At 42.9% G+C, this 23,366-nt stretch overlaps 1 protein-coding gene across 5 annotated transcripts in view; it reads left to right on the plus strand.

Moving 5' to 3' along the window:
* The window catches only part of Itgb6 (integrin subunit beta 6), a 118,205-nt gene that overhangs the window by 51,242 nt on the left and 43,597 nt on the right, over positions 1-23,366 (plus strand). For all 5 annotated transcript variants that reach the window (XM_075985062.1, XM_075985059.1, XM_075985057.1 and 2 more), the window contains 3 exons: positions 7,074-7,239; positions 8,508-8,669; positions 11,699-11,794. In XM_075985062.1, coding sequence (XP_075841177.1) covers positions 7,074-7,239; positions 8,508-8,669; positions 11,699-11,794 — 424 coding nt within the window. The remainder of the gene's footprint in view (positions 1-7,073; positions 7,240-8,507; positions 8,670-11,698; positions 11,795-23,366) is intronic.

Raw genomic sequence — 23,366 nt, forward strand, 5'->3', positions numbered from 1 at the left:
GGATCCCATGGTAGGGGAGAACAGACTCCTGAAAATGGTCCTCTGACCTCACTCATGTATATACATAATACAAGCACCACACATAAACAGCAATAATAAAAAGATAATACCTCACCCATGTTTGGTATTGTAAGCTGCTATCCCCAGTCCTCAGTTGGCTGAGCCAAGAGGATCCCAAGTGAAAGGTCAAACTGACCTACAGAGAGAGATTCTGACTAAAATGATGATGATGGTGGTGATGATGATGATGGTGATGATATACCTCCAAGAGAGCCTCAGTTTATGTGGGTTATATATATATTAATAGTTACTTTATCAGAATATAATAGAACAAATAAGCATTGATTTGTTGGTTTAATACTTACAATAAGAAATAATGCATATTATTATAACATGTTTTAAAGAGCAATAACTACATTTTCAAAACAAAACAGAAATCAGCAAGTCTTTTGTTATCAGATAGAGTGATAATAGTCTACTTTTTTTTGCAAATTTCTAAAGCAGCTGGTTTAATTGAAGGCAACTGGATTACCACATCCAATTTTCCCTTTAATCTATCGCAATGTTTTTGATAGAATTCCTCAATGAAAGTCAAACCTCACAGGGAAATGTATTTGTCAAAGGAGCATCTCACCTGATAGCTATGTCCAATGGCTGTGTCCACTTGTCTGCTCCCAGATTAGACTAGATGACAGTTCCCTGGGTAGAATCTGAAGCAGTATCAACAAACCCCTCCTGTTCTGCTGCAGTGCAGTTCGTTGGTCTGACTGCACAGGAGTGACTTCTACCACTAGTGAGTTTGCAATGTGAGACTTTGGTCATTTGGAAGCCACGAGTTCACTGAGTTTGCGCCTCCTCCAGAACCCATGATACCAAAAGGCTTGCTTGTTAATATCACCACCAACCTCATCACGCATGTCTTGAAGCACCAGAAAACGTTGGGGGTGTTGTCAATCTCTCAGGGAGCAAATGAGCAATTCCTTCAATTCAAATATTCTAGTTTCCTTGGATTTTGCTACTGACAGCAAACGCCAGCATTTACTTTCTTGGAAATGACAGTATTGCTTTGTTCATTTTTAAGAACATGTCTGTCAGATATTCATAGTGGATTAACTCAGGTTTCGCTGTCAATCATTCCTTCAGTGAAAACGATGCTCCAGGAAAAAGGGCCAAGTCAGCTGGCTCATGCAAAAGCTTCCTCTCTGTATTTCACGGGCTCTATGCAAACTCTCCATGTGTTGAAGAAAAACCATGTATTCAGAAATGCCCCGCCACTAATACCATTGATGATTGATAATAGTTGACTGTCCTCAGGGACAATCAAGTGAAACTACCATTTCCTTTTACTCCGTCTAGCGCTTCTTGAGTATTTATTCTATCAGGACACTGAGTAGAGCCTGGCGAAAGTGCCTCAACATGGTGGCCAGCCCCTCCATTGCTCTCCTACTGGCAGTGAAACCTTGCAGGGTAAAAAGAAAATGGCAGCTATAAAATGCTTAAGGAGATTTTCTGTACTATTAGTACACAGCATATAGCTTCTTCCTGCAAAGATAAGACAGTTGTGTGCAAGAAAAAAAGACAGACAAAAAGAAGGAAATGGAAGTCATTTCCAATTCCTGACAGAAAAAGATAATGTTCGGTGTATGTAAGTATAGTCTCATTTTATCAGTACTTACTTATTTTAAAAATGAACAAAATGTAAGGAGTGCCTCTTTGCTTTGTGTTTCATAATTAACCTGCAATGGAAATGCAAAGCCATTGTTGTCTAGGACCTCAGAATTGTTCCTTGGTGAGAAGAGCCTCTTCCTTTAGTTCTGAAGCTGAGAAAGAATCCTAAAGTGCCACTCAGTAGAGGCAGATCTCTGACTCCAATTACTCAGCCGTGACCCACCTCCTTTTTCTGCATGTCCCCTGTCCTTTAACCAGCTGAATGGATAATATTAAATTTTCACTCATTTCCCAAAATCATAGAGTGCTCATAAGATAATAATTCTAACTGGTTCACTAGGGAGACGGCTGCAGTGTGCACCTGGGATGCCAGCGTTGGGGAGCTGGAGATGGGACGATCTCTAGAAGTCCCTAGTCAGCCAGGCTAGGCAAGCTGGTGAGCTGCAGGTTAAAGGAGAGATCCTGTCACACACAAAAATAAAATAAAAAATAATCTGGAGAATGATTGACAAAGACACAAAAGTCTACCTCTGGTCTCCACATGTGTACAACACACACACACACACAACTATCTCCGTTTCAGAGTCTCCAATAAGAGGAGACATTCTGAGCAGCAAAGGTGTAAATTTCTCATATTAAAGTCAGTTTCCAGTTCTTTTGTTCCAAAAGATGACCCCAGTATGATGCAAACCAATAGCCCCAAATAAAGGATTCAGACTTTCTAAGAATAGTTAGGTCTCAGGGAAGATGCTAAGCCCAATAGAGCTATCCATTTCCTGTGTCATATAATCTTCACAACTTTGGGAACTAGGCAAGGACTCTGAGGCCCAGGAGTGCTGCGTGACCTGCCTAAGGTTAGATAACTGCTTAGTACGTCTCTTCTAAACTGAGTGCACGTCTACTGCCCCACAGCTTCTCCAGACACTGTGGGAGCAAGGAGGACACCTAGCAGAAATGGGGATCATTTTAAACATTTGACTTCTTCCTTGCATCGTGCTTTAAATACTTCTCCATTTCAGTAAAATATATATATATATATATATATATATATATATATATAAAAGTTTTAAGGTACACATCTAAAATCTAAAATTAAAAGACAAAGGTAAGAGACTAGTGTTGTTCAGAGAGCACACAAAATTACAATAAAAATAGCCAGTAGAAGAATATGTGATGGATGGAGGTCTGCCGATTGAAAGGGGGCTAAAAATAAAGTGCCAATAAAGACAGACACCTGCTGAGTCCTGGTCATTAACGGAAATGAAAAGTAATGTTCAGATGACATTTCTAGCCAATCAATTCTCTTGCTTTTTCCCATTTCTGTTGTGAAACGGCTATGGCCTCAAACACTGACATCAGAAACTAATGGGAAGGAGTTTGTTAATATGGGTCAAGGGCAACCCAGAAAACCCCCTTCAAAGAAATTCTTTCTGAGCAAAGGGATGGCATAACTTATAAATGGGAACACAAATGAAGGGCTCTATTATTTAGTTACAGAAAGAGCATGGCTACTATACTCAATTGTTCATTTTTGTTATTTTGACAATTTTATTCATGTACATAATGTGCTGTGATCATAGTTACCCCAGGACCCTCTTTAACTCCTCCCCTTAGTCCTGCAGCCCCTTCCTCTTCTCAACTATCTGCCTTCTCCTTCCATGTCACATTACTTTGGGCAGGTCTTGTGCAGGCAGCCAGAGCTGCTGTGTGTTCATGACTTCGATGGCCATATCATATCCAGTAGGCAGCATTCATGGTGTACCCAAACTTTATTTTTAATAGACAAACTTTGGAAACAACCATGTTTCCATGTAACAGAACATTACTTCAAACGATAAAGAAGCAAGCCAGTAATTCATACATCAGTGTAAGTGAGTCACCTAGTCAGAGAAACCAGAGAGGTAGTCATATGTCACTTTAGTGGTGGAAGCACAGTCTGAGAAATGTGATGTCATAGCTCAAATACCATAAGCTGCACTTACTAAGATAAGACACTGCTACTCGATATAACCCGTTGATGCAATTAAGAAATGCATAAGATGCCACCAGATTTTTTAAAATGAATTTCAGCAATTAGGTGATTAAACCAAAAGAGACAGCCCATAGCCATTGAAATTCATTCTTATCCCCTTCCTGATATGTTTGTATAAACACAAGTTTTCTTCGGAGAACCTTCACGTTTATATTACTTTTATAAAAGAGAGCATGACTCTAACGTTATCACTAATCAAATTCATTATCTGTCCTTGGGTGTGTGCTCATCTGTGTGAAGAGATCTCTGTAGGAATCGGCACTGCCTTTTCACAGTGCATCATTCTGAATGGCTTAGCTTCTACCTGCCAGGGAGATTCCATGTGTGGTCATCACTTCAGTTTCAAAGAAACCTGATGCACACTACTAAGAGAAGAGAATTGCAAACTGAGAGTTAAAAATAAACACCGTGGATCAGAAAGGATATAGAAAACGTGGCCTGGAAATTTACATTTGCTCCTGGGCCAATTAGACCAGGTGTCTCCACATGGCTGAAGTAATAGACAAACCTTGTACGTCAGGAGAGCAGAGAACACTGTTGTGTGATATTTTAATCGCTATTCTGACAATAATGTTTGCTTCAAGTCAGAGGGTGGATGGAGCTAGCCACTAGCTGACCAAAATTAACCATAGAGGTTTTGGAAGACTGAGGACAGATAGGAGGCAGGAAGTAGTAAGGAAGGGCTAAAGAAGATCTCAGCCTCTTTGAATGGAGGAAGGGAAGAGATAAGAGGCCACTGGTGGCTTCTCCACAACTTCTCTGATTATTCAGGTTCTTACCCTGATATCTGACTCCTGATTTTTTACTGATAAAGAATAGTTAGATAAACACAGGAACACAGAGGCAAGTATAGACTACATCCAATCAATGCACTTCATGCTTCCTAGCCCACTGGCAGACAGATTCTAAAAACTCCCTTTGGCTGAGGAAGTGAAACAAAGGGCAGGAGGGACTTTCTGGGACCAGAAACATCTTTTCTGGGGATGGATGTCTCAAGATATCTGAGTTGTGCCAGTCACGGGTAGGCTTCTCAAACTGTCCTGTTCTTAGGCTTGGGAACACAGAGACTGAACTGTTTCCTATGCATGTCTACTAATAAAAAGATGACCATCTTCATGGACATCAACATTTTTGTCCCCATGAGATCCCCGGCCAGTTCTGTAACCTTGCCGGTTCTCATCATGTATGGCACTGTTAGACCTACAATATGTTAAAGATTGTTCCAAAAGGAAGTGGATTCCTGTGAGCCTTTGTTTTAGCTAACTGACCAATAAACACCTTTATTTTATGTGCATCTCAGTTTAAGGGCATCCAATCTAATCGATATTATTGATTTATTACTATTGGACTGTAATTAATGTCTGAAGAAAGTTTATTTCTATACAAATCCACCTCAGCCTTGTTGCACTTAGGACAGCGTTTCAGTGTTAGTGAAGTCATCAATGAAAAGTACTAAAGAAATGAAAAATGAACCAGGAGTCACTAAATAGACTACTAAAGGTCACTTGTTTGTGTATATTGTGAGTGCTGGGACTAAAAGAGAAGCAGAGCTTGGCCTTGCTTGGCCTCAACTGGGAATTTGCATAAGGAAATTGACTTCTTTGCTCTCGCTGTTCACATCTGTGAATAAGAAAATGATCCAAATGCTGGGTTATTCAGCTACCTAAAGAGGCTGACGCAGGAGGATCACATGTGCAAAACATGCATAAGCTCATTGGGGAGTTCAAACCCAGCCAACGTCGGTTACTTAGTAAGACCCTATCCCTAACAAAGTCACACACACACACACACTCACACACACACACACTCTGACTCAATGGTTTGGATCCGCTTAAGCAAGTCCACAGTGAAGTAGGTAAATTAAAAAAAAAAAACACACCAAATCTAAAAATAACAAAAATCAAAATCGACCTCAGGTAGTATGTGTGGCTAATGGAAGCCTGACTCTAGTAGATGCACCTGCCCCTGGTGTGCTGATGGAGCTGCAGGACCAAGACCAGGGAACTGAGTGTGCTCTACAGCGATCACCCCATTGTCTAAGACAGTGTACCCCATTCTTGCTGGGGCTCCTTCTTGCTATCTCTTTTTCTTCTATATGAAGGGATGATAGACCTTAGCTTGCATCTGGAAGACTTGATACAACACATATTGCTAAACCTGTCTCTATCATTTCAACTGAAGATCAGAAGTAGTGTCCTAGATGGTTCATTTCTACAGGTGATCCTGTAGCTCTAATGGTCCAAAGACTTAACTTGGGTCTACGTGATTGGTTCCATTTTTTAAAAGGAAAAGCCCAAAGCTAAGAAGGCTTGAGTAACTTCCCCAGAGTTTTGTGCATAGCTAGTAACTGGCTTCTGAACCACAAGTATAACTGAATCCTCAGTCAGCTCTTCCCATTGACTTTGATGCAGGCTTCACACTACCATGACATTTCAACCATAGGTTTGCTCCCAGGCAGGTGGGCCATGATGTATTGGAAATATTGTTTCCTAGCTTTATGTCAACTTGACACAAACTAGAGTCATTTCAGAAGAGAAATCTCCAAGTGAGAAAAGCCTCCATCTGGTTGGCCTGTGAGCAAGCCGTGGGGTGCGTTTTCTTACTTAATGATTGACACTAGAGGGCCCTGCTCACTGCATGGGGTGCCACCCCTGAGCTGGTGGTCCTGGGCGCTTTAAGAAAGCAGTCCGAACAAATCCCGAGGATCAAACTAGTAAGTGGCACTCCCCTACTGCCTCTACATCAGATCCTGCCTAAGGCTCCTGCCTTGAGTTCCTGCCTTGACTTCCCTGGTTGATAGACTACAAAGCTGTAAGATGGAACAAACCCTTTCCTTCCCAAGTTGCTTTTATCTTGTGTTTTATCACAGCAATGGAAAATCTAAGACAAAAACCAAGAGTTTTGCTGTGGGCTCTGGGTCCTCGGCAGACAGGATTGAAAGTAGAGGAGAAAGGAGACAAAGACAAGTTCCTCTCTCTGTCGCTTGGGGTTGACTCACGCTTGATAACAAGTTAAGATATCTGACAATAGCAACGCAAAGTGGTTGTCATCAGGTAAACTTAACTTATCAGGTAGATTTGGGTTTGTAGTCAGTAGAAGGAAGTAATTACACGCCCGGAACAAGGATCTGATGACAGCATCATCAGCAGTCCCGTTGGAGCCTGCCTACGATACACAGCAGGCTTCAAATCGGTGTTAGCCGATAGAGTCTACATGGGGAAGATGGCAACTTCAAATGGAAGATTCACTGTCAAGTCATACAGTGAGGCCCTTTACAAAAGCCATCATTCCTTAAGGAAATGTTCTCAGGATATCAGGTCTACTAACTGCCCTGGACCACACTAAAGAATATTTTTCCATATTCCTTCTGCAGTAGTATCCCCTACTTCTGTTTACCTACGTTTGGATTCAAGCACATTTTACCGTTGACTGATGATGCTGAGCGATTCAATGAAATTGTGAGAAAACAGAAGATTTCTGCTAATATTGACACACCCGAAGGTGGATTTGATGCAATTATGCAGGCTGCTGTGTGTAAGGTAGGTGTGGGGGGCAGGGGTGGGGTCAGTGCTCTGCCCTATTAACATAAATTTCATCTCTTATTAGCCAATCTGCTTTGGAAAGCTTAGCTAACTGTCTCTCCTTTGATCACCGTACTTCTTCATTTGATCCTTTTCTTAAAATGTGAAACTTCCATTAGCATTTAATTTAGTCATGTTGAAGGGGGAGAATGTTTTATGTGTGTGATATTTGAATAATCAAATAATAATAATCAAATAATCAAAGGAAATTTTGGTTCAAAGAACAGATTAGTTATTTTTTAATCAACTATATTAGGAAAAAATTAAGGGCAGAATATTAACAAACAAATTTGAAATGTCTGACTCAGTATACAGCACAACTATTGTATTTTACCTTTCTCATGATGTGGGCCTTGTTCGTGCTAAGCTAGCTCTATACTAATACTACTAATGAGCTACCCAACCCTTGGTTTTGAGAGGCAGAGTTGCAGTACATAGTTCAAGATAAAATCTGTTGTTTTGAAGTAATAAAGTCAGGATCAGAAGTCACGTTATCTATGCAGCCCTGTCAGGACCCAGGTCCTCCTTAACTCTTTGAGAACAATCACCCTGTTTAGACATTAGTCTGTAGTGGGCAATACCAGGAAATGTCCAGGGTGGAAGCTTCTAGAAGGCAGAAGGGTCAGGAGTTAAAGGAGGAAGGAAAGGATAAGGCAGGTTAGAAGAGCCAGGAAGAGTTTTTGCCCAAAGGCTTCCTAGACTAATATTAGATCGCTGCTAAGACACAGATTGCAGACAATCTCCGCTAGTAGGACCCTGGGGCCATCTTCAATCAGCAGTTCTTATGCTTGTGTTAGATGTCTAATTCTCAGGTGACATCGTTAGAAATACAATACCTAGATGTTGGGTGACATCATAATGAAACAGGCTTACTTTATAACCAGTTTTCATTGCATTTAGCTTGAATTTAGAATGACTGCGACCTTCTCCACTACCTCCTCTCATTCTCTGTCTGGCGAATCGAGAGCTGAGCAATAAAGATCATTTACTAGAAGCCAGGATAAACCCAGCATCACTGGTAGTGGAACTGATTTTTGTGATGCAAGGAAACCTGAAAGCTGTCTAGGAAAAAGCAAATGCTATGGGATTTCATCCCTTTACTAAGCCTCAAATTCACTGGAGATAGAAAGGCTAGGATGGGCTATCCACGCACTGTGAGAAGCCACACGATCCTCAATTCTGTCCTGCCCATCTCCATACACCCTCTGGCGTCCTTCTCGCTCTAGGAAAAGATTGGCTGGCGCAACGACTCGCTCCACCTCCTGGTCTTTGTGAGTGATGCTGATTCTCATTTTGGAATGGACAGCAAGCTAGCCGGCATTGTCATTCCCAACGATGGGCTCTGTCACCTGGACCACAGGAATGAATACTCCATGTCAACAGTCTTGGTATGTAACCCTCACTGTCTTCAGCTTTCAGAGCCACAAGCAGACCCACACAACAGCAACCGCCGTGAAACCATGTGTAATGACTCACTTACTTGGTGAACGTGGTGTCTATTTTCTACCTTAGGGGATAGACATCACTCTTTTCTACCTCACCTGTATGCAGGTTCCACACAGAGTTCACGGGACCTCTGCTAGGTAGGTGGTGGGCCTGTGTTGAGAGTTTAAATCTGCTAGGTCACAGGTGAGCCTAGAACCTCTCTAGCTTCAGAGAGATCCCGAGGCCAGCAAAAGCAGCAGATAGCTCTCTATTCTAAGTCAAAGTGGTCCAGGTCAGACCAGTACCGTAGAGGGCTTTCTGAGCATCGTTATCTCTCAGTTGTGCCACAACCATGGTGCTCTCTTTGGACAGCGAATCAAGTGGGGTTTGGTTTGTGTTTAATAACACTTAGCTCATTTTTTGTTCTTGAAAAATGCTGGCAACATTTAAAATAAAGAAAAACCCGACCATTGTCAAATGAGATAAAAATTTCAGAGGTCTTTGCCTCAATGGTCTCATCTAATCTTCAACAGGACTCTGTCTCACTGCTGTTTTGAAGAACAGACCATGTAGCTACTGGACCTGTAAATGTTATGTCCTGTACTGGGGAAACTACATTGCCCTTTACGACCCAGTGAGCCCTCTTAGACCTCCTCTGGGTCCCAAAGCCGTCACTTCTTATTTCACCCTATTCATGATATCTGTCTTCACACACATCTCCATATGGCAATGGGTTTGCTTATGCTGTCTTTCTCATGGTGCCTTCCTCAGAGCCTGGGATGGTTTGTTATCTTTGTTTCCTGAGCTCAGTGCCTACGTCACAGTGGGTGCTGATGGATGTATGAGATGAAGGAAGAAGCACCACTCTGGGAAAGTCCTTCTGTGCAAATTCAATGCAGTAGGTAGCATGGCTCAGAAAGGCCAAAGGACCCTTCAAATAATGATTTATAGAACACATAGGAAGGAGAAGGGGGAAACATGGAATTCCAATGTCAATTTTAAAAAAAGCTATTCTATGCAAACTCTACTGGGTAACAAATTTAGACCATTTCATTCTTTAACCGAATTCTGAACTTCAACCTAGATTTTACCCCATCTTTGAACAGTTTTATTCCCCCCCACACACACGGTCTCTAATCTTAATCTTTCCATTTGAGAATCTCAATGATTATTGCCAACGTTTGCCTTTAACTCAATGAAGTTCCAGTAAACGGGTCCTTTTATCATGAATTTGTCGAATGTCTCATAAAAGAACTCTTAAAAACCAAAAATCCTAGAACCAAACAATATGCATCACCTCACATGACTTTCTCATTTAATAAATGTTTATCTCATTATTTTGAGTAAATTTCTGCATGAGTACAGATGCCATGGGTCATTTTCCGTCCCTCCGAGTCCTTTGGCTATTTTTGTGTGCTGAAAGCACAGCTAGATTCCCAGGGCCACCAAACAGAACCTGCTTCCGGCCTTGAGTTTTCTATAGAATTATAAGCACTCATGCAACAGATCTCATTAACATAAAGCAGCATCCTATGTGGGCTGCATGGTGTGATCCAGCCTCCACATGAAGCAGCAGATAGGTGTGTACCCATGGAGCTGTGGAGCACCCGTGTGGAAGGTCCTTCAGCTTTAAAGTAAAGCATGCTTGGAGTTTGGGCAACTGAAAAGCAAATGACACTAAACCTGTCAGACCCAGGAACAATTCCATTTCTGTTAATAAAAATCTGAAAGTGGGACTGGAGAGACGGCGCAGTGGTTAAGAGCACTGACTGCTCTTCCAAAAGACCCAGGTTCAAGTCCCAGCACCCATATGACAGCTCACAGCTGTTTGTAACTCCAGGGAATCTGATACCCTCACACAGACATAAAGATAAATAAATGATAGATAGATAGATAGATAGATAGATAGATAGATAGATAGATAGATAGATAGATAGATAAAAATATGGAAAGTAAAAATCCAAATATGACAAAAAAAAAAAAAACAGCATTCCCAGCCTGAGTCACAGCACAGTTGGGAAGTTTCTCTGGGTAATTTAGAGAAAGGAACACCTTTGCTCGAATTGAACCTTGTATCTAACGATAGGCCAGACAGAAAGACTCTGGCAGTCCTGAGGATGGGAGAACACACCATCTCAGTGAACAGGAGGCTTCGTTCTCAGGGCTCCTCCATTTGATGGGCTGCAGCCATAATTTATAGTCCTAGTTTGATCTGCCTCTGGTTGCTCCTTTAAGCGTCCTCTTTGTGAATATCCGCTTTTGGAGTTATAGGGGAGGCAGATGTGTTTCATGTTTTCTAGACTTGGGAAGTAAATTCTTCTGTGAATTTGGTAATGGAACAACTTCTTTTGTTCCTAAAATTATCCACCTCACTTGAGAATGAACGTTGCCACACCAGAAGGACCAAGTGTTTTCATTAGTGCTGGGGGGAAAAAAAAGAGAGAGAAAAGAATAGCAGATCCCATACTACCAATTTACAGCATTGCAAAGGCAATAAAACCAACCCCGAGAACCAGTGTGGGCCTGTCTCAAATCAAACAGCCACAGGAATTATAGTGTATTCTTCAGCTTCCATCCCTTCCTCAACCTTCAGGTCGCCTCATCTAACTCCAGTCAGAGTTACAAGAGCCCCTCGCCATCTACATCATACATCACAGTCTCCCCACCCCGCCCCCTAGTCTAACATCCCTACCTGCTGCTGGGGGCTCTTGGCGGAGATAATGTGACACATTAGAAGTCTTGAAATAAATCCCCAGGGGTCTGCTTAGGGAGACTGCTTAGCACACTCCCAGGCTCCGTTCTTAGGACTGAGCTTGCAAGACTCAGGACAGTTCCCGAGCTAAGTGAATAAATATCAGCAATAAGGAGTGTTTCCTTAGCATGACAGATAAATTACCTGTGAATATCGACCTTCTCAACTGTGGAAGGAACATTTTAAAACTGTGCCTTCTGTGGGTTAAGATGGTATTTGAAATCTGTGTATCAATTTTAGGAATATCCAACAATTGGTCAACTCATTGACAAGCTGGTACAAAACAACGTGCTCCTGATCTTCGCTGTAACCCAGGAACAAGTCCACTTGTATGAGGTAAGCGAATAGGCTGGGAGAAATCCCCTCAAGGAGATGTGTGCATCATGAAACGAGGAGGTTAACTCTGTGACTCACCGCTGGAAGGGCTCTTGGATAATCATTAACACATACCAAGCAAACTGAGAGCTTGGCAAGGCTCCTTCATCTGCTGTTGGAATTTTAGGTAACAAGCCGTGGAGGGCCAGCAGAAAGTTGGGGCACACATAGTAGAACAATAAAAAGGTTGGAGGTGGAAAAGGGTAGGGGAGAAGGGAGTATCAATGAGCGCAGGTAGAGTCACTTAGTGCCATTAAAACAAGCATTTCCTCTGAAAAGGAGTTAAGCAAGAATAGGGACATTATTAAGAGTGTGAGGGCACTGACTAAATATTTGCAAACATGGAAAGACTCCAACAGAAAGTTGAAAGAAAATCAGTTCTTAATTTGGGTCAAAAAATAATCCCTACCAACTCCCAACCCCAACCCCAAATGTAGCTGTGTTTACAGATCAGATGTTAGAAGGAGGCACCAGTGTGGAAAGGGGAGTCTTTCATTAGATTTTCATGATGCTTGCTAGCCACCATATAAACTGTAAAGCGCCTGTGCAAACTTAAGAGTTCTGTGGTCTCTTTACAACCTAAGAAAAACAAGGTGTCAAAATGCTGTGAACGGTGATAACAGCCAGGGGCCTCCTGGAAAAATGCAGTTTCATAGAAAAGGCTGAACGGCGGAGAAATGCAGCCGTTAGACGGTGCTTTCTATGCAAAAGGGCTGCTCAGATACTCCTGAGTTCAGACTCCGATTTCCCACTCCTCTTGAAAGGGCCTCTTCACCTGGTGACTTTGCAGGGGATACTCCAATTCCCCCCCCCCAGAAGGCTTTGATTAAATGTACTCACTACTCAGAATGGTGCAGTCCATGAACTTGCATCAGATTCTATGGAAAGAGTCCAGGAGGAGATGCTATCTTGCGTTTTTCATGAGAGGAGGGTATTGTACTCCAGGAGAGAGAGCCTTTACTAAGGAAGTCCATTGCAATCAGGCTCCATCCTCAAGGCTTTTGTTTCTCGGGTCACCTGATCTGGATTTTTTTTTTTTTGAAGGCGGCTTAGTATGTGATACCGGTTTCCACTGGTTTTCAGTCGTAGGGTTGCAGTAAAGATATATTTTTAAATGACCTCAGCACAATAGTGGGTCGACCTTGCCTTTGATCCTGAAGACTGAAGGGAGAGGACCCCAGGGGTCGCAGCGCCTCCTCCTCAGCAGGGCTGTAGTTTAGAAGCTGGAGGGGTAGCTGCCCAGAACTTACTTGCAGAAGGGAGTCTGGGGAAAACGATTGATGATCATGAACATAGACTCCCATAATTCATGTTGGTAATAGTCTTTAAGAACCACAGCTCGTTTAGACGCCTCCCCCAAACCACCATTAAGAAGACAGAGGAGGATGAAAAATAACTATGTGGCAAAACAGAATCTGCTGCATTCAGGTTAGTTGCACATGGTTCCCCTGTTGCAAAAGAAACGATCATTTCCAAGGAAAACACCAGTTATAGCCTGCCTCTAATATAACAGCAGGACATTTATTTTGTCTGCCTACTAATCTCATTATGAGGAGAATTTATGTCCTGTCATGATCTGTGGTCTCTGCCATCCGGGCGCCACTAAATTCGAAGGAACATTTTCAGGGAGCCACAGCCCAGCAGCCAGGTCAGCAATCTGCCCTGACGGGTGTCTCCTTGCTCTGTTTTCCTTCTGATGGCCCATCATGCCATCTGCATTAGGGGGCCAGGAGGCAGCTTGGTCTAAAGATAATGACAGCCACACGTACTTCCCTGAAGGCTTCGCATAGTGTGGAAATGCTGATCTCTTGTTTTATTGATAATGAAAACAGAAAATAGACCAGTAATGGCCTGTGTTGCTTTTCCATTTAAACCTCTTAGAACACGCCTTTTGTGTGCTGGAGGCCAGAGCAGTATGATGTGTGGGGTAGCTGTGAAATAAAGAACAAAAGCACCAAAGAATCCTTGAGCAATAAGCCAGCAGTGGGATAAATTAAGTAGTGAGATCTAATGGAAATTCCAGAAGGTAAATTATTTGCCTGAATTATATAATAAGGAGAGTTCCGTGCCTGCACAGCCGGCAGGGGATGGGTGAGGTTCAATGGCGGCTCTGTCTTGCAGCAAGAAAGATTTATGTTGCCCACTCATGTAATTCAGGAAAAATGACTGTTGTTTCAAGCAGCTGGGTAGGATGCTCTGGCCTGCCCAGGTGTGGGGGACTGCTGGGCCCTGTCATAAGGATCTGAACAGACAATGGAAGGGATTCCGTAAGCAGTTTCCTTTCAGCTCCGGACGACTGCAGTGTGCACCCCAGACTCCGGCAAACAGACAATTAGGAACAAACTTATTATTATGAATAGTTTCTTGTTTGTCCAATTACAGGGTCCAAAAGATAATGATAGATAATCGGCTGAGCACTAGGTAGTATATTATATCCTAGTACGAAGTACCATTTAAAATGAAGATTTGATTACCCAAGCTAAAAATAAAGAATAAAGAAAAAAAGTTTACACCTCGGTCTGTTGTTTTTAAATGCTCACTCAATTTACATTACGATAGTATCAGTAAATTAAAGTCCAACTGCTTAATTTGCGGTGTCTTTCCTTCCTAGTGAGATACTGAGATAAAGCAATTAAATCAGTAGTTTTACTATATTATCAAATCATGTTATTAATCACCTCATATTATTTGCAAGGCTTAACAATATCTATATGCAGACAAACACTGCTCGTTTCTTTCTTGGCCACCCAGACCCGAATAATCACACAGAAACTATATTAATTACAGCACTGTTTGGCCAAGAGCTTAGGTGTATTCCTAGCTTGCTCTTACATCTTAAATTAACCCATTTCTATTAATCTGTGTATCATCACAAGGCTCTGGCTTACTGGTAAGTTTCTGGCGTCTTCTTTTTCGGAAGCTACATGGCATCTGCCTGAGTCCGCCTATTCTCTCTCTCTATCTCTGGTCAGATTTCCAGTCTGGCTTTAAACAGCTTTATTCATTAGCCAATCAAAGCAAACATATACAGAAGGACATCCCACATCATCTATATGTTTTCTAAATGTCTACACCTAGCAAGAAGGATGCACTGCATGGAAACGCAGCAGCGATGGCAGTTACAGGAGCTAGTGTTGGCAGCGCGACGCTAATACAATGAGTCCATCTGCAGCACATGTCTCCAGGTCAACCACTGTTATGGTCACCCTAACTGGTGCCCTGTGGTCACTAGGACAGAGTAACAGGTAGATTAGGCTCTTATGCATTCGGAAGACCCTTTCCCTTAGAGACAAGACTCTCTCGGCTACTAGATCTTTGAAGAGAATGTATCTTACACATCTTCTTGTTTAGGCCAAGCCTCAGCGGCGTTGTTAAATAAATATGAAAATACAGTAGAGGCATCTCTCTTTTTTGTTTTCTAAAATTGAGTCAAATGTTCTTCAGGACTTGGAGTTTGATGTGACAGACGCATGTGAAGGCGGAGGCTGTTTGAGCACGTAGGGCAAGTATAGGGCACCTAACCATTGACAGGATGCTCTGCCACCCAAGCTGTCCCCGTCTTCTGCCTTCCATCCTGGACCCAGATGGCACCAGAAAGGAAAGCAGAGCCATGCCATCTGTCTCAGGACAGACCTGCTGGAGAAGTTCCACGCGTCCCTTCCCACTGGGCCAGTAGGGAAACCCCTGAGCGATTATCCACAGGCACACATGAGATCAAACAGCAAGTCTGACGAGCAGCGGTAACACACTGTAAGCCTCGTGCTCTTTCTCACCTCATGGAAATAACATCCTGTCCATACGCATCCGTGTTTCGGGAATCAGTCACACCAGTTTTCTTTATCCCCTTCTCCCTTTGGTGATTCACTGTAGCGAGAGAGGTTAGGAGGTAAGGTGAACTAGAGGGAGATTAAATAGAAATTTGGACCTCCTTGCTGTTCGTTAGTTGGTTCGATTGTTTTGTTTTCTACTGATCTCGGTGGAAAAGATCAAAACCATTTCAGTTCAGTGGAAATCGCTTGATCTCTCAGGCCTCAGTATTTGTAAAATAAAAAGATTACGCCTAATGGCCTCCATTTTTAACAGGCGATGACCAGTGCTGGAGCTGGCCACGCGTTCTGATGATCCACACACAGATAACAAGGTTCACTAGCTGCACCGTGGCTGATGTTAGGGCCCACTCTAAGAAGTTATTCCCTGGCCTCTCAATCTCATGCTATAATTGGATATTCCAAACTTGGGATTTTTAATGCAAATAAAATCGTCTGGGATAAAAAGCAATTTCACGATTATGTGGCATTGCCATGGAGTTAATAAATTGCTCTCGATTCAAGGATAATGGGGAAGATTTTTTATTTCTCCTTAATTGATGGTCTCTGGGAAGAAAGCCCGAGGAGAGCCAGCTGCCTACACTTTCCTCATTAGCTGAAGCATCACTCAGAGAGGGAGGCTTTGGAAAGAAAACTCGTGTCCCCAGATTACTGGGCATCTACCAAATAAGGCTAACTAGTAAATCCCAACCACCAGCAGTCACTGTTAGCTAACTCATAGGGCTTTTAAAGAATCTAAAGGCTTGTACTTCACAACATAAACATAGGAGAAAAGGAAGATGCAGGTCTTAAGTAGAGTCTTCATGAGATGCCCTACTAGGTCTTCTCATATAGGAGATCTTGCCACTATACAGTCTAAATGTTTGAGCATTTTCATAACACCTAGAATGTCTACTGAGCATTGTATCACTGGGCAATGATGCCACGCACTACATAGTCACACATTCATTCATTCATTCATTCATCAAATATCTCCTAGGAACCAGGTCAGAGTTTATGACCACAAGAATAAAGTGCAGTGTCTGCCTCAAGAAGTCTCAAGAATCACTAACAAATTTTTTTTTTTTTTTTTGCTTTTTTGAGATGGGGTTTCTCTGTGGTTTTGGAGCCTGTCCTGTAACTAGCTCTTGTAGACCAGGCTGGCCTCGAACTCACAGAGATCCACCTGCCTCTGCCTCCCAAGTGCTGAGATTAAAGGCGTGCGCCACCACTGCCCGGCCTAACAAATTTTTAAATCTATTATTAATCAAAAAAAAGTAATGGTGAGAGCACTGTAGAGACCCAAGGGAGAAGAGAGAGACACACACAGAGAGAGAGAGAGGGAAGTAGAATTTTGCTAATGCGTCAGAATTTCTTCTGTCAATCAGTGTTTTTTTTTATCTGTTCATCACCTTTGTTAGAAGAAGTAGCCCATTAGTTGACAATCATGAACTGGTTTCGATGCCAATAACAGCAAAGCGCAATACCTAACCTTTTCCTTTGCGGGGGGGGGGGGGTGAAAACTGAGGCCTGGAGATGCCTGCAGCAATAACCATGTTAATGGAGAGAGCAATAAGCGGCCCCAGGAGACTGTGCTTTACACTTATTTTATCATTTAATCTCCACGTGTCACCACGGACCCCAAACTAGCAAAGCAAGTTGACAGAAGACAGACCCAGATAACCAGAGTCTATAGCCTTAACCACTGGGAAAAAGTCACAGCTGAGCCCTGAACCCAGGCTATGATAGTGGCAGACCACAGCGACTCCTGAACACTAGAGCACCAGCCAAACGTCCCTTCCAATGTCAGCTTTAATGTCTCTGTAAAGGCACAGAGTCTGAGAGTGGAGCAGAGCCAGACAGGGGCACCAGCAGAGGAACTCTTTAAATGACAGTCCTTCAAGGCTGGGCAATTCTTTACTGCTGTTGCTAATTTAGGTGAAGGAGCACCCCCCACTTCTTCCTTGTGGTAGAAAGATGCTACGTAACCAGCAGAATGCATTGCGCTGCCATCTAAACCCCATCTAAGATACTCATTATCTCTGCTTCCAATAAAAAGAAGCAATGTGGCCGGGGGGGTCTACAAAGCCTATAGAGTTAGTAAGCACACAGAAAAGCAGGGCATACATTGAACAGTGGCGTACCCACTGGTAAGTTTCCCCCATCTAATGATGCCACCACGTTGGCTCATTTGAAGAAGGAAAACATCTAGCGTGCAATTGCCCTCTGACTGACACCCCATCTCAGTCCCCCCTCTTCCTTTCCGCAAGGTGAGCAGGATCCTGAACTCAATGTTCATCACCCGTACACGTGTTTGTATGCTACTAAAATACAGACACATCCGCAACTGATTCTCTATTAATGGCATTGTGTGCATGCGATTTCTACCGCTTTCTTCTGAAGAACTGAGCTCAATAACCGACAAGATTTAACAGCGAATGATTGATCTTGGGAAAAGAGGAATTCTAACGACCTGCATTGGCGGGGGGGGGAGGGGGGGGCGTATTTTTGTTGTAGTCTCATATTGTGGTGAAACACATGTAAGGTATGCATTTTAGGGTTTTAATTCATGTTTCAGTGCATAGTGCTGAGGCATTGAGCACACTGACCTTGCTGCGCTCAGCAGTCTGTGTCTGAGGCTAATCCAGGCAGATGCCGGTAGTGCCAATGGACTCTATCCACGCTTTTCTGTAACTGAGAGCGCTAAGCCACGTGCCACTATCCGGCTGTACCCATCCCTACACTTATATTCTCCATCGCGGATCCAGCACAGCTCCAATGAGGCCCCTGGGTCCCAAGGAAACAGGGTCTTCAAAGTTACCGAGTTTTGTCCTGTTGCTACTGTACTGGAGACTCTCTTGCCGGCAACGCGGTATGAAAGAGTGAAAGCCAACACAAAGCAGAGAGACTCCATTCCTAGCTACAAAATTAATGCGACATTTGCACAAAAGGGAGGGAGGCAGTGAGGTGGTGAGAAAACAGGAATTGAAAATAAGGATCACGCATAAACCAACCCCTCAGACAGAGCTAACCACTGTTGACATTTTAGAATAAGTCTTCCTTCCCCTTTCTTTGCATGTCTTTGCATATTTTAACATAATTGCTATCATACTGTACATATTAAGTATGTTCACGTTTTTAACCGAGTTTATATATTTATCATCTTAGAAAGGCATAAGAATTAAATGCTATGTAGTTATTCATTAATCACTTTTATTAACAAGAATAACATTAGATGGAAATCAAGGCTGTCCTGTAACACCCTGAGCCTTTATATATATATAGGTTCTCTGCTGTAAACTAAAAGCAAACTGAGCCTCACCTGCTGGCACAGCTCTGTAATACTACTTCAGTTAGAGGTAGCGGCATGGGGGAAGATCACAAGTTCAAGGCCAGTCTCAGCAACTTTTAAGCGCATTCCTCAATATATAAAATAAAAAGAGGGCTTAGATGAAGCACAGAGGTAGAACACTCACTAGTGTTAATACAGGTCAGTGCTCAGAATTTCCAAAAAGAAATAAGATAAAATAATAATTGTTCCCTCTCAGCGTTAGCCCCAGAACTGTGTGGGTAAGTCATTTCCCCGTCCAGATTTAATTTTTCACATAGTCTTATGCTTTGTTTTTTGTTTTGTTTGGATTTCGTTTTGGTTTTGCATGGCCATATTTTAACTTTCATAAACCAAACTCACTATATGTAATATCTATTTTCACTTCACTCACTGCATCCCTTCGCTGAGAACTCCACTGTCTGTGCACACAAGTAACGATGTGGAACTGCCCTCCCTCTGCTTTCTCTAGGTGCTCCTATGGTTGTAATGGCTACCATGTGTGTATCACTATTGGGATGGCTAAATCCCAACAGTGCACATGAGGAGCTTGCTTGCCTGTCTTGACGACCTTATGGAGTAGTCTAAGTGGTCTAAGTGTAACTAAGCTTTTTCCGCTTCGCATTGGCTTTTAAATGCTCACTAGAGCATCAACCCAAGGGGGCAAATTAAGCTGATGGCCCACCGGACACAAAGCTTGGGAGTATTATATATTTTAATCTTATGCACAGTTGTCAGAGAGAACCTATAATGTACTATAAAGGGTTTCTATTAGTTATAATAGTTGAATATTTGTTGCTTTTGCAATATTAAATCTTCAGAAAGTAAACAGAAAATCTAGAAAAAAATGAGAACTGTTGAGTTTTGGCATACTTTATTCATTATTTCAGGATCTGGAACACTTATTTCATAGGATTAACAACAGCTTTTTGCCCACAAGATATATAATTCTAGTTAAAATTGAATTTCAAATAAATATTTTTAGCAAAAATATGTCCCTTGCAATACTGATGATACTCTTATATTAAAACAATGTTCCGTGTTCTAACGACACACAAGTGTTGCTTTGTATCACTGTGAGGGCAAGTCCTGAGAAAACAAGCGACAGAAAGACAGTCATTCTGGCTGCCAGTGTCAAAGATCTCAGCCCACCATGGTGGGGAAGGCATGGAAGAGTCCCATATAGTGGAAGCTTGTGGAAAGAGCGTTCACATCACAGAAGACCAGGAAGCAAGATGAGGCAGAAACCTGAAGCTGGCTACCACCTTCAGAGGCCCCTCCCTAGTGGCTTGTTTCAGGCAGCCAACTGCTCCACCCACCCTGATATCTAAAGGTTCCATATCCCCCACCAAATAGCACCAACAACTATGGAACAAGAGTTCAAAATAGGAGCCTGTAGGAGACATCTAAGATTGAGGCTTTAACTAATCAGCAGGCTCTATTTCCTCTGGAAGCCTATTAATAAGAATCAGATAGTCATCTAAGCCTTGTAAGTCATAAGCACACAGCTCTACCATACTGTGTGAAGATTCATAGGTGTCTGTTACGATAAAAGATTGTGACGAGTTATGGTGGTTTGAATAAGTATGGCCCCCAAAGACTCTCAGGAGCTTGAATGCTTGGTCCATAGGGAATGGCACTATCAGGCTGTGTGACCTTGTTGGATTAGGTGTGGTCTTGTTGGAGGAAGTGTGTCACTGTGGAGGTGGACTTTGAGGTCTCATATACACTTAAGTCATGCCAAGGGTGACAATTTACTTCCTCTTGCCAGTGGATCAAAATGTAGAACACTCAGCTCCTTCACCAGCACCATGTCTACCTGCATGCTGACACTGTAAGCCAGTCCTAATTAAATGTTTTCCTTTATAAGAGTTGCCATGGTCATGGTAGAAACCCTAAGACACAGGTCAATAGTTGTCCATAAGTCTTAGTTTGCTCATTCATTCATTCAAGATTTTATGTGCTTTATACTTACTAAGAGCAGATCTAGGCACTGAAGGAGTAGGCAATAAATGCAGATTCTCTCTGTCCCCATGGGCATATGACTCAGATAATAATAATAATAATAATAATAATAATAATAATCCACTAGTAAATAGCCAAGAATGACTTTTAAATGTGCTGTTGAAGGAATGGAAAGGAATAGTGTCCAGCAATACAGAATAATTAAAGGGGAAAACTGAGTTCTTCATTGGAGAGGCTCTTCAGAGAGGGTTCCATCCAAGAGATATTGAGACAGCAACCAGAAGGTTGAGAAAGCATCAACAGGAGATGCATGCAAAGGCCCTAGGGCAGCAAGCAACCCAAACTCAGAATATATGAGGAAAGAGAATAAAAATGTTCAAAAGTAAGTTAGCTTGGAGTGACTTGAAGTGGAAGGAGATAGAGAGGGTGAGAGACATTGGAAGCAGGTTCATGGAGACACTCAGGAAATTCCACCTTTGTGGCAAAGCAGAGATGTCAGAAGTATTGGACAGGTTGAATACTACATATGACTTAGGGATCTATGTCTTAAAATTATAATGTCCTTATTTTCACGTCACAGACTATTTTTTACCCATGGTTCTCAATCATTGGTGCTTAGTAGAATTGCCTAGACAGCTTTTAAAAGACAGATTCAATGCCCTGGCAGCATCCTGACCTGATTAAACTGACATCTCTGGATGCAGACACTAGGCTTGGTGTCTGCATCTCCTCTGGCTAACCATCCATTCTGCGCCTTACGAATATGGATTCTGATTCAGGATGCCTCCTATGTCCACGCCTCAGCATCTCTGACAGGCTCCAGAGAGATGCTGATGCGGTGAACCATCTACATCACTTGAAGCGTGGGGGCTCCTGGCTCTGCGCAGTCCTTGCACACACTCTGCTTGGCTATCTTCTCGTTCCCCGAATAACCTTCCTTCCAGTCATCCTTTAGAGTTTTATTGCCTGCCCATTGGTTTGCAGAGCACACGGGCTGTCACAGAAACTCATCTCCCTTTCCATTTTCAAATGGCCTTCTAAAGCTTAGGGACTCAGGACGTGCATTCTGTAGCCACGGTGTGTCCTCTGCCTCTGAGAGCAGGCCACTAATCTCATTAAGAGGAGCTACGAAGCATTCTCGGTAACAAATACTCCACACAGCCCCTTTGTTCTCAGAGTCTCCCTTCCGATGCCTGTTTGTCTCCTAACAGTTTGCACCGTGGTCCATTAGTTTTTTCCTTATCTCGGCTGCTGCTTCTGAGCGCTCTGTTCAGCAGTGTGCTATGGCTTTGGGCTGACAAGATAATTACATTCTGGGCAGCCTGGGAGAAAGACAGGTAGTGCTCAAAAGTTCCGAGGCCGACTACCTAGTCATTGCTGGTACAGACTTCAAGATCAAGCACCTGATCTAATTAGCACACTCCCATCCTGCCTGCCTGCCTGCGGAATGCTGACAATGGAAAGCCCGAAGGCAATGCAGATATCATGCAACCCGGAGACAGACAGTCATGCCACCCTTTTGCCAGAAACAATTACATGTTCTGCTTGGAATCTTGGGTGTCCTGGTAACACAGTAGAGCCAGAGGGTAAACTTTTGCATAATACCAAGAGCCCTGCATTCACTGATAATGAACCTGAGAACCAGGGAAATGAAAAGCCCACAAGAATGGAAGTCCCCTGGAGAAGCAAGCCTTCCGGTTGCCTTCAGAATCAATTACGTCAGCAGGTCCAGGCCCCAGCATGGGGAGAATCATGCTCTTCTACAGAAACAAGGCTTTACTGACGAAGAGCTGTTTATCTTCGACCAGTACCGGTATCCTGGGAACTCTCCCACCCCACCCAATCCTTTCATTCCTCCCTACATTTCTTTCTAGATTCAGCCTTTATATTTGATGAGTTTGCGTTTCTTCTTCCACCCTTTCTGCTCGTATTGGGTAAGAAAGTGTTCTAAAATCCCAGTTGCTAAGCACGCATATCAGGCATTGAGATCTTCACTTTCTAATGAGATGCTCCTGTTCATTTGCTGCTGGCATTTATACCCATTCCTCCCACGGCAGCCTGATGTAAGACGGTGAGCATTGGCCTAGAGCCACAGTCTGCTTCTTCCACTTAGGCCGCGGCGCCTGGGCAAGGTGCTGCCTGCCCAGATTCAACAACGGGTGTGAGGCTAAAGGCAACGCAAGAACCACAGCTCTGTGTTCTAAATCATGTCCTCCAGAAAGATATGTTAGAGATCGAACTCTGTTACCACAGATGTGAAAGTATTTGGAAGTAGGCTCATTGGGGGCACAATTAATCACCATAGGTCACACACAGACTCTCAATCTAATAGGAACAGTGTCCTTTTATGAAGATAAAACACAGAGTGTCAGATACTTGAGGCAAGAACACTGTGGGAGAATGGAGTTAGAGAATGGAAGGATGCCATCTGCAA

The sequence above is a fragment of the Microtus pennsylvanicus genome, chromosome 9 (genome assembly GCF_037038515.1).
Source record: "Microtus pennsylvanicus isolate mMicPen1 chromosome 9, mMicPen1.hap1, whole genome shotgun sequence".
NCBI classification, from domain to species: domain Eukaryota; kingdom Metazoa; phylum Chordata; class Mammalia; order Rodentia; family Cricetidae; genus Microtus; species Microtus pennsylvanicus.